At 41.7% G+C, this 11,967-nt stretch overlaps 1 protein-coding gene across 6 annotated transcripts in view; it reads right to left on the bottom strand.

The window, feature by feature from the left end:
• Positions 1-3,198: 3,198 nt before the first annotated feature.
• TXNRD1 (thioredoxin reductase 1) overlaps positions 3,199-11,967 on the bottom strand; it is a 134,661-nt gene continuing 125,892 nt past the window's right edge. For all 6 annotated transcript variants that reach the window (XM_055096066.2, XM_063593613.1, XM_008957998.5 and 3 more), the window contains one exon: positions 3,199-5,129. In XM_055096066.2, coding sequence (XP_054952041.1) covers positions 5,067-5,129 — 63 coding nt within the window. In that variant the 3' untranslated portion in view covers positions 3,199-5,066. The remainder of the gene's footprint in view (positions 5,130-11,967) is intronic.

Genomic DNA, 11,967 nt, shown 5'->3' with positions numbered 1-11,967 from the left:
TCAATACTGTTACTTAGATCTATTTTGTTACGTATATCCTGCTGTTCGTCTTCTGTTACATGGACACACCACAACTCATTTGCCCATTCTCATGGTGATGGATATTTGGGCTGCTTCCACGTTTGTTTTTGGGATTTATTTTGTTTTGCAATTAATAACAGTGTTATGAACACTCCTGTACACGTCTTTAGGTACGTAGACAGTGCATTTGTGCTGGGTATACACCTAAGCATGTAACAGCTGGGTCATGAGCTATCCATGCGTTTAATTCTACTGGGTAACGGCCAGTACCGTTTTTTGGTTTGGGGGGTTTTTGCTTACACCTAAATGATGAAAAACTCTATTCTGCATCAAGGTATCTGGAAAATGAAACTGCACTGGGTGCAAATGATAGATGAGGAATGACCTATGTGTGTTAAGTACAAAACTCAATTATACAATTATAGAATTACTATTACTAGTAACAGATACTCCAAATTATCAATGTTTAAGTAGAAGTAAAACATGATTTACCATACTAAAAGGCTAGACGTGACATATGACAGAATTTTAAGCCAGAAGCTATAAATGTAGCATCTATGTGTATATTTTAAAAATCAAATATTGGGAAAAAAACAAATATTGAGGAAGAGCTCTGGCCTTAAACACATCTTACCTGAAATCCAACCAGAAAGCCAGTCCATGATCTTTTAGCAATTTAAATTCATTGTATTAAAAAAAATTATGAATGCTAAGTGAATCCAGGGACAAAAAGGGCACCTTTTTTTTTTTTATTAAAACTACAAAATAAACTGGCTTTGTTAAAACATGTAAAAAAATTTCAAATCATTTTCGAAATGTTTGATATGCTGATCTTCACTGTTTTCCGAAGTGATTGAATAATTTACATCCCCACCAGCAATAATAATAAGCGTTCCAGTTGCTCCATGTCTTTGCCAACACTGGATACTGGCACTCTTAAATCTGCCATACAATGGGTGCATGAGGGCTCTCCACAGAAACAATGGATTTTATACATATGTGTGTACATAAAATACGGAAAGAGATTTTTAGGAGGGATTGGCTCATGTGATTATGGAGCCTGAAAAGTCCCACAGTCCCATCTGCAGGCTGGAGGCCCAGGAGAGTGAGTCATGGAGTTTCAGTCCAAACCTGAAGGCCTGAGACCAGGGAACCAAGGGTGCAAGTCCTAATCTGAGTCTAAAGTCCCAAGAACCAGAGCAGCAAGGTCTGAGGGCAGGAGAAGATGGATCTCCAAGCTCAAGGGCAAAGAGTAAATTCACCTTTCTGCCTTTTGTTTGATTTGGGCCTCAAGGATTAGACAATGCCTACCCACACTGGTGAGGGTGACCCTCTTTACTGTCTCCCGATTCGAATCAGTGTTAATCTCTTTCAGAAACACCCTCACAGAAACATCCAGGAATATTTTACCAGCTCTCTGGGCATCCCTTAGCCCAGGCAAGTTGACACATAAAATTAACCATCCAGGCTGGGACAGTGGCTCATGCCTGTAATCCTAGCACTTTGGGAAGCCAAGGCAGGGTGATCACTTGAGCCCAGGAGTTCAAGACCAGCCTGGGCAATAGAGCAAAAAACCCAATCTCCACAAAAACTTAAAAAATTAGCTGGGCATGGTGGTGCATGCCTGTAGTCCCAGCTACTTGGGAGGCTGAGGTAGGAGGATGGCTTGAGCCCAGAAGGTCAGAGGCTGCAGCGAGCTGTGTTCACACCACTGCACTCCAGCCTGGGAGACAGAACAAGACCCTGTCTCAAAGAAAAAAAAAAGTAGCCACTCACAGTGGGTATAAAATGGTATCTCACTTCAGCTTGATTTGCATTTCACTGCAATTTAATTTGCATTTCCCCTCACTAGTGAGGCTGACTTTTTTTCTGTTTAGGCCCTTTCTACTTTCATTAACATTTAAATCAATGGCTCCTGACATAACAGGAAGAAATTAAAAGGCTTCCTATATGGCCATCTCTGATAGTTATGGCTCTACCTGTCAATCCAATTACACCAATGTTCTAAGTGCTTCTGTAGTGCCAGACCTTGTGCTAGAAGCTGTGGGGCACACAGAGGTAAAGAACCCTCATTATCTAGTGGTGGTGACAGATACACACACTACACTCCATGCAGAGTAATTCAAAGAGCTCTAGAGACAATACAGAGTACCCTGGGAGTACAGGTAGAGAACCAGCTGGAAGTTACGCAGAGCAGGTGACCTTTGAGGGAGGCTAGTAGTTATATGGGGACATAGAGCAGATGTAGCCAGAACAGGCAAGGGAAAGCGCAGGCTAGAGCTGCAGATAACAGGTTCAGGGTCTGGCAGGGGACTGTGGGTCTAGTTACAGGCCTTGGGAAATCCTCAAAGGCTTGAGACAGGGAAGTTCAGGCAATAAGAGCCTGGCTCTAGTGGGAAGTAAACTGGCAGTGGAAAGTCCAGTTAGGAAAGTGTTAGAACATCTCAAGACAAGGTATTTATTAAGCGTGTAGACAGCATTGCTTGACGGCATGTGAAAATGTGAAGTCCAAGGAATTGATGCAGCAGACCTAAAAGCTTCCATTTGTCAGAGATGAATGGGAGGCTGCACTGCGAGGTAACTAAGAGGTAGCGCCTTTGAGGTCACAGACCCAACTCTGGCCTCAAAAACGTGATGCATTAACTGGCTGTGTAATCCTAAGAAAGTGACTTACACTTCTGAGCCTGTTTCTCCATCTATAAATGGGTGCAAAAGCACCTTCTCTAATAGGATTGTTGTAAGGATCACATCAGCCAGGGTGTGTCAAGCACAGTGCCTGCACGTGTTGCAGTAAACACTCATTTAGCTGTTGTTATTATTAGCACCCTGCAACTACTTACCACAGAAAGAAGTACAAACTGGGAAGGTTTTTGGTAAAGATTACATAAAAGAGGAGTTTCTGCTTAAAAAGTGATACCTAAGAAGATTAAGTGCATGTGAATGCATAATCTGAACATGGTAATTAACATTTCTGGAAACATTTATTGACCATCTATGTGCCTGATACTGCCACAAGATGGGAAATGGCAATGAACTAATCAGTCTTTCTATACTTAAATCAGCATAGCATCATTGGAGCCTACTCAGCAGCTAGCTTTTCAACACAATATCAGAGATCTACTCAATACTCTTGCAAAGACTCCCAAGACCATCATTCAGTAAGAAGGCACACGTGGATATTATTAACGCCTTTTAATTTTAATGTTTCACATTGTTTTTTTTTTTCAGAAGATTTGTAACAAAAATACATGGAACTTAGTATATGTTTCAATAAAATGGGTAAATACAGAATCTGAACAAGACAAGTCTATAAGATATAATCCTTCTTGTGGGGATAGAACATTCCACTCCACTAAGAAAAGAGAATCACAACATGATTAGGCCTGATTATCTCATACCGCCTACTGTTCTAATTTCAGAGACTGGTGGACTTGGAGAAAAAAACAAATTAAAAATAAATAAATAAAACTGAATATGGTCAACTGCCTCAATTGCTCTCTCCTTTTCCCTTTTCCCATTTCTTTACACAGCCAAATGAGATGAGGACGTGAGGCAGAGCCCTGTGGGGGACGGTCAGGGGCTCTGCTGCCTAAATGCCAGGCAGATGCATGGGTTCCCTGAGGTGGCCCAGAAATGTATTTTGACCACTCAGTGCTGCAACTGAGAAATACAGGTAGAGTAGCAGGAATGAAAAAGAAGCTTCAAGAACTGCTGGCAGGAGGCCTGATGTCCACAAGCACGTGTTCAAAACTCAACTTACACAGTTAGAAAAGACAGCTGAGATAGAATCCTCAGCCAGTACATTGACAAACACATAACTGAGGCATTAATACCTCTTTATAATAATGCAAGTTGAAATGCTAACAAAGCATAAACACTTCTGCAAAAATTCCACAAGGCACAGTTGTTCATTCAACAGAAAAAGTCAAAACCACTTGGTTTTTAAATGAAAATCCTTCACATCCACCTGTGTTCAAAATATTAATAATAACTTATGATATTAATAACTTCCTTTAAAAAGCAATTACCACAAAACAGCTAAATCATAAGCATGAAAAGACTTATTTTCCTACTAATGTAGTCTTAGAAAGAAATAGATACCCAATGCCATTATTTTTTTTAGCATAAAGCTAAAGCTACCAGAAAAACTTTTAAACAAGTTACGTGTTTTCCATTGCAAATGATCTCAGCTTGCTTAGACCAGCACACAATAAACTAAAGACAGAAAGATATGTACTGTTTCTCCCACATTTCTGGTGTATGTCTGCCTCCATGACAAATAATGGTGAGAATCATACTATACTACCAAATGCCAGGCAATGGCTGGCCAAGTAGCCATTTCCCTTCCTAAACAGACCTTAAAATAATAATCATCCATCATGTAGCACACAGGGGCAAATTTGGCTAGAGTTGATCGCAGATGTACTTGTTTTGGGAATATATGAGAGAAGAAACTGCTGAGCAGGTCAGTAAAGAACAGTCCATTTCAGCTGCAGGACAGTTCTCTTTCCCGGGACAAGCCTACATAGCCTCCAAGGGAGCCAAACTATCCCTTCCATGCAACAAGACACCTTGCATGGATACTCTAGCCATGACTTGCTTTTGGACAAAAATCAACTGCTAACGTTTTTCATCTCTAATATCATTAACACCATGGAGAAAAAAGGAAAAAAATTCAACACTAGAAAACTTGACAACGAGAATAAGAAAATCCACAAGGAAAGGTCATGCTAAAACTGATTTGACAGTTGTTCCATCACCGCCTACCACATGGGCTTGAGACTGGTGACTTCATGGATGCATCCCTTCGATGCCCTGCCAAATGTCAGCTTCAAGTCTGTCAGTGACCCCAGTGTGATGCTGCCTGCCGTCTATTCACCAACTCCTATCCAAGAGATCCAAGGGGGCCTTGGGCGGTGGTAAGCACAGGACACGCAGGTGCCAAGAGCCCAAGAACCCTCTAGAAAACTTCGCCTTGGATTTGGGCACGGAAACGAGTCAGTGGTTTGCAGTCTTGGCAACAGCATCCACACTGGGGCTTAACCTCAGCAGCCAGCCTGGAGGATGCTTGCCCCAGAGCGCTTGGTCACAGACAATGTTGTGAATACCTGCAGGGGAAGAGAAAGCACAACATCTTCAGATGCCTGAGCAAATGAGGTAACAGGGAACAGTTCAGATAATGCCATATGCATTAAAACCATCTTAGGCGACTACCAAAATGAATAAAACAGAGAAGTAGTATGATCAAGGATATCTTCTATTTCTCCAGAGAATAAAAGGGAGAAGATATTTTAAAACCAAGATGAAAGAGAAAAAAAATTTAGGTTATATCTACTGAAGAATTTTGTTAGCATGAGGATGATTAAAACAGATCAGGTACCCACAGGTGCTTGTCAACCCTCTAAAAGAAATTCACCATAAAATATTTTGGATATAAAGAAGGGTGCCCAGTTAGCCCTGTGTGTGCCACCCCATTGGCCTTTTCCTCCTTTCCCTCCACCGAGTTGGTCTTATCATTCCTAGGCATTTCTTCCTGCATTTCTCTTGTTTTTTTAAGAAGCTTTACCTGCAAATGGCAAGATGATGTAGATTCTTTTGTTACCCTGCTTTTTTGTATCCCATATGGATACAAATAGCTAATTCTTCCATTTTTTTCACTGAATGGAGTTTGAGTCAATCACTATAGTATAGAACAACACATACAGTCTAGTATATATGGTGTATATTGTAGTATTCAATTATTTGACTAGTGAATATGAATCACACATTTGGGCTCCTTCTGCTGGCCATCCAAGCTGTTGCCAATATGCTCTTTGCAATACGATGCTGTGACATTCCAGCACATCTCCTTGCACACAGAGCTGAAGTACAACTGCTGAGTCAGAGGGCAGGTGAAACTTTGGCTTGACTAGATTTTCAAGGTACCTGAACCAACCTATACTCTCATTTGCAGTGACTAACAAGTTCTCCTTGTTTCATATCCTTGCAAACATTTGATGGTTGTGGACTTGACAGTTTTAGACAATCTTTACTTGCTACTGCTCAAGATTGCCTGTACATAAAAACAAAAATACTTGTGAATAAGGGGGAAGACAGTTTTGTGTAAGGGAGGAACAATACTGAGAAAAGTCTTTAGTCTGTTTTAGCCTCAGAGGGTGACAAAGCCTTTACTTCTCAAAAAAATCCAGACCAAATACTAATGGCCAGTATCTTAAAAAGTTTTAAAATACAAATGCATTAGAAAATATGGATAATTCATATCCAAAAAAAAAAAAATCATTATAAGAAGAAAGAGGCTCATCATTGTTAGCAAAGATATGCTAAAATCCTTGAAATCGTTATTTTATTATTATTTTTATTTTTGAGACAGTCTCACTCTGTCACCCAGGCTGGAGTGCAGCGGCACAATCTTGGCTCACTGCAACCTCTGCCTCCTAGGTTCAAGCGATTCTCCTGCCTCAGCCTCCCGAGTAGCTGGGATTACAGGCACCTGCCACCATGCCCGGATAATTTTTGGATTTTTAGTAGAGACAGGGTTTCACCACGTTGACCAGGCTTGTCTCAAACTCCTGACCTCAGGTGACCCACCTGCCTCGGCCTCCCAAAGTGCTTAGATTACAGGCATGAGCCACTGTGCACGGCCAATAGTTATCCTTTTTATACTCATTATAGAAAAAACATTGACACTGAATTTTGCAACATTTTAATTAGCACTCTTATATGCAATGCTGGTGACATTGTAAACTGGTACAACTTTTTTGGAAAGGCAATAAAATTCCTTTGTTTAAAAAAATATAGGAGTACAGATGAGGACGGGGAAACAATACATGATAATAAAAATAACTGTGTTAGAAAGGGGTATTAAGGGCAATTCAAACATGCTTTCTTTTCCATTTTTATAATGAGGAAAAAAATAAAGAGCCAAAGAATACATTTAAACAAATTCCAGGCTTATCAATTTGCAAGCCTGGGTTCTATTTCTCAGAAACTGATTTAGAAATAGAACTTGTAGGAGATGTGGATACAAAACTAAATCCACCAAAATGAGCTCTTATCTGTTTTTTCTCATATTGATGTTGTTCTTATGTTAAAAAGATGGAGGAAGCCAAACTGCCATCGTTGAACAGTCTAAATAAAAAACTGGCCAGGCACCGTGGCTCACGCCTGCAATCCCAGCACTTTGGGAGGCCAAGGCGGGAGGATTGCTTGAGCCCAGGAGTTTGAGACCAGCCTGGGCAACATAATGCGACCCTGTCTCAAATATATATATATATATTAGCTGGAAACAGTGGCATATGCCTGTGGTCCCACCTACTCAGGAGACTGAGGCAGGAACATCGCTTGAGCTTGAAAGGTCAAGGCTGCAGTGAACTGAGATCACACCACTGCACTCCAGCCTGGGTGACAGGAACCCTATCTCAAATAAATGAAAAAAACTGCTTGGGTCAATTTTGACAGATTTCATTCGTACACAACTGTTTTAGAATTTTTATAAAAACATGTATTTTTAAAAAATGAGCAGAAGGGGCAGCCTCCATGCCCTTCCATCCCAACACACAGGACTCGTACAAGGGTCAGGAGCTGCTGGAGGCTTTCCACCTCACATACTCTTATCTGTCCCCACCACTTCCAGCCGCAGAAGGCTCCCTCACTTTACAGTGGGATTATATTGACTATTAAATTAAAAACAAACAAAAAACACAAAAACTTTTAATATTTGGCACTAAAATTCATTTTAAGACATTACAAGGAAGTATTTTCAAATGCTTTCCTCTTGAACTATTGTTTTTCTCCTCTACAAGTGAACTTGATTAGTTGAAATTACTACTCATAATTATGTGTAATCCGTTTCCTACTCAATGACTGTGGCTCAGGTGTTCAGAATAAATGACCACCAACCCCATCTCACACTGAATAAGGCAAATGCATTGCTAATGCCCCAGGCGCTGAGAATCCCTCTCACACAGGACGTCAGTCAAAACAAGAGTAGCCTCTCCTCTTACAGCAATTCTAGAATTCTAGTAATTCCCTTTGGAAATTACTTTGCTAAGGAATTTGTCAACTTTTGTAAGTAATTACTCCTCAGAGTCAAAGACTGCTCTCAATTGCCCAAGATTTTTACCAAAGTGAGTCACTGTGCCAGCCTACCACAGCTGGCTCTGGAGCTGCGGCTATTTTTGAGCACTCAGTTTAAAGTAGTACTCAGGACTGGTTTAAAAATTATTATTATTTCTAATTCATCCACTGGACTAACACTTGTGAAATTCACTGACAATGTACTGGGGAAATGAAATTTTAAAAGGCATGTAAAATTAAAACACCATTGTTTATTACTAGATCAGTCACTGTCAAATTATTGTTAAAATTTCTAAACTTTCTTCTTCGTTTCTAGCCTTCTTTCATTATGGACTAATAACAAACATTCTGTGGACCACTTCTGAACCGCATTCCCCACAGAATATCACATTCCCCACAGAATATGTCTGGACGATAAAAACAGTGGGTCCAGTAGCAAATCCAAATACTATCCAAGTCAGAACCCAGCATTTGGCAGAGAAAAGAGTTCCTCCTATGAACCCCTAAAAGACTTCCTTGGGATAAATGCCCAGTTAAGTAGTGGGATTGCTGGATCATATGGTAGCTCTATTTGTAGATTTTTGAGGAACCTCCATACGGTTGTCCACAGTGGCTGTGCTAGCTTACTCACAGAAGTAAAAAGTAGAACAGAGATTACTAGAGGCTGGTAAGGGTTGGGAGAAGGAGATAGGGAGAGATTTGTTAAAGGATATAAAACTACAGCTAGATAGGAGGAATATGTCCTATAGCACCTTAGGATAACTATAGTTAAACAATAATGCATACTTTCAAATAGCTAGAAGGATATGGAATGTTCTCAACACAAAGAAATGGTCAATGTTTGAGATGATTGATAGGCTAATTACCCTAATCTGATCACTATAAACTCTGTGTTTCAAAACATCACTATGCACCCCATAAATATGTACAATTATTGTGTCAATTAAAAATAATTTTTTAAAATGTCCATAACTAGGAGTTTAAAGCCTTTGGTTTTTCAAAATCCAGTATCAACGCAAGTAGTTCACAACCAGGGTTTAAAAAAAAAAAAAATCACTGGAGCTTTTTCACAGTATGTATCTCTCTCCAACCCCCATTAAAAATACTGGCATGATGACCTTTCAGTCCAGCCACATCATCTCCCCTCCCAAGCCACAGCCACATCTATAATATCCTGGGGAAAAAACAGCTAAAAGGTGCAGCTATTCGGCATCTATTAAATGCCAGGAACTCTCCTACTACACACTTTACAGGTTGCATTTTAATCAACCCTACAGTTAGATATTCCCTTATTTTATTTTACTTTTTTTTTTATTTGAGATAGAGTCTCGCTCCTGGCTGGAGTGCAGTGTCGTGATCTCGGCTCACTGAAACCTCCACCTCCCAGATTCAAGCAATTCTCATGCCTCAGCCTCCCGAGTAGCTGGGACTACAGGTATGCACCACCACACCAGGCCATTTTCGTATTTTTAGTAGAGACAAGGTTTTGCCATGTTGGCCAGGCTGGTCTTGAACTCCTGACCTCAGATGATCTGCCCACCTTGGCCTCCTAAAGTGCTGGGATTACAGGCGTGAGCCACTGAGCCGGGCCATTTTGTTTTATTTTTTTTTTTGAGACAGGGTCTCACTGTCGCCCAGGCTGGAGTGCAGTGGCGTGATCTTGGCTCAGTACAACCTCTGCCTCCTGGGTTCAAGTGATTCTTGTGCCTCGGTCTCCAACATAGCTGGGATTACAGGCATATGCCACGATGCACAGTTAATTTTTTGTTATTTTTGGTAGAGATGGGGTTTTGCTATGTGGCCAGGCTGGTCTCAAACTCCAGGCTTCAAGTGATCCACTCGCCTCAGGCTCCCAAAGTGCTGGGATTATAGGAGTGAGCCACGCCTGGCCTCTTACTTTATTTAATGTGGAAACTAAGCTTCTGAAAACCTGGGTGGTATGGCCAGGTCTCACTGAGAGGAATTGGCTGAGTGAGATTACAACCCAGGTCTGTGTGTCTCCACTACATTCGTGTTGCTACCAAGAATCATTTCCATTTTTAAATTCTATGCCAAATATGGTAGGACAGTCTGTGGAGATGAAGTATCAGCTGCACAATGTGGTGCTTTGGGGTCTGGACTGCCTGGGTTTGAATCCCAGCTCGGCCATGACCAGGCTGGGTAACCATGGGCAAGTTACTCAACCTCTTCGTCCTTGGTTTCCTCATCTGTCAAATAGATACACTACCGCATCCACCGCATGGGGTGCTCACAACGACTAAGTTAGTCAACAGGCAGGGACACAGTACCCAGCACACAGCAGGCCCTCACACACATCAGTGGTTTCGTCCTTGCTGTCACCTCGAGTCTGCTCTTGCTATTACTTCCTGCTGCAGGACACAAACCTGAGTGGTCTTCAGCTCTCCCTCTTCCCATTCCCAGCCAGCTGCCAAGTACTATCAACTCTGCCCTCAAATACAACCGTGTCACTCCATTTCCACTGCCACACCTCCGGCCACTATCATCTCCTCTCATGCACCTCACCAGCCACATAACTGGATCTGCCACTTCACTTGCTCGCTCAGTCCCACTTCCACGGTGCAGCTGGAGGAATGTTTCTGAACAATGTACCTGATCATATTACTCCCTGCTTTAGACCTTTTGGCTGAATCACAATGCCCCAAAGGCAGTCAAAATACCCTTCCTTAGTTTACAAGACCATCACTTACCCACCTGTTTCTCCAGCATATATATACAAAAAAAAATAAATATATATATATTTTTTAACTCTCTAAGCTCTTTAAGCTATGCCAATATTGAGGGTCTTCTTCAGTTCCTTGAATGAGCCATCCGCTTTCCCACCCAGGCCTTTTGTACAGTGTTCTCTCACTAGCTAACACTCACACATTGTTCTAGTCTTAGGTAAGAACTCCCTCCAGAATCATCCTGCCCCAACATCCTACGATATTGTGAAATGAGAAGAAATATGTATTTGGTCTTCCATCCTGTCCCTGGTTCCTGGCAAGGGAGCTTCTAAAACCCTTGGAATTTCCCGAGTGACACTAGTGAGATGAGCATCTTTTGCTATTCATATGAGCCCCTTTCAACCACACCTGAGCTTATGCTAATGATGTGACTCTTGGTGGGGCCCTAGATAGCTTCAAGATGGCGGCTGGTTGCCAGAGGAACCAACCATGTCATCAGAGGTAGAATTTTTAGCCCCAGTTCTGGTCCCCTACATCTGGGGAGGGAGCAGGAGATTGGGTAATTACCAATGGTCAATGATTAATCAATCATGCCTACATAATGGGACCTCTATAAACACCCCTAAATAAGGGGTTTGGAGAACTTCCAGGTTGGTGAATATCAAGGTGCTGGGAAGATGCCACACCTAGAGAGGACATGGAAGCTCTGTTGTCCCCCGCCTCCCCACAACCACCTTGCCCTGTGTATCTCTTCCATTTGGCTGTTCCTGAGTTGCAACCTTTATAATAAACAAGAAAATATAAGTAAAGTTTATTCCTGAGTTCTGTGAGCCATGCTAGCAATTTATCATGGGAACCCCTTGACTTTATAGCTGGTAGGTCAGAAGTACAGGAGGCCTGGGCTTGACACTGGCCTCTGCAGTGGAGGCAGTCTTATGGGAATGAGCCCTTGCAGGATCTGATGCTAACTCCAGGCAGCTGGTATCAGAATTGAGTTACATTAGAGGTCACCCAGCTGGTGTCTAGAAAGCTGGAGAATTGGTTGTTCTAGACAATTGGTTGTTTCTAGACACCCAGCTGGTGTCTAGAAAGCTGGAGAATTGGTTGTGTGAGCAAAACCCCCACAAATCTGGGGTCAGAAGTGCTCTGTGAGTAAAAAAACAGATCACAAGAATCTCTGAGGCAA

This window comes from Pan paniscus, chromosome 10, assembly GCF_029289425.2.
Source record: "Pan paniscus chromosome 10, NHGRI_mPanPan1-v2.0_pri, whole genome shotgun sequence".
Classification (NCBI taxonomy): Eukaryota; Metazoa; Chordata; class Mammalia; order Primates; family Hominidae; genus Pan; species Pan paniscus.
This window is presented reverse-complemented; position numbering and strand designations above follow the sequence as displayed.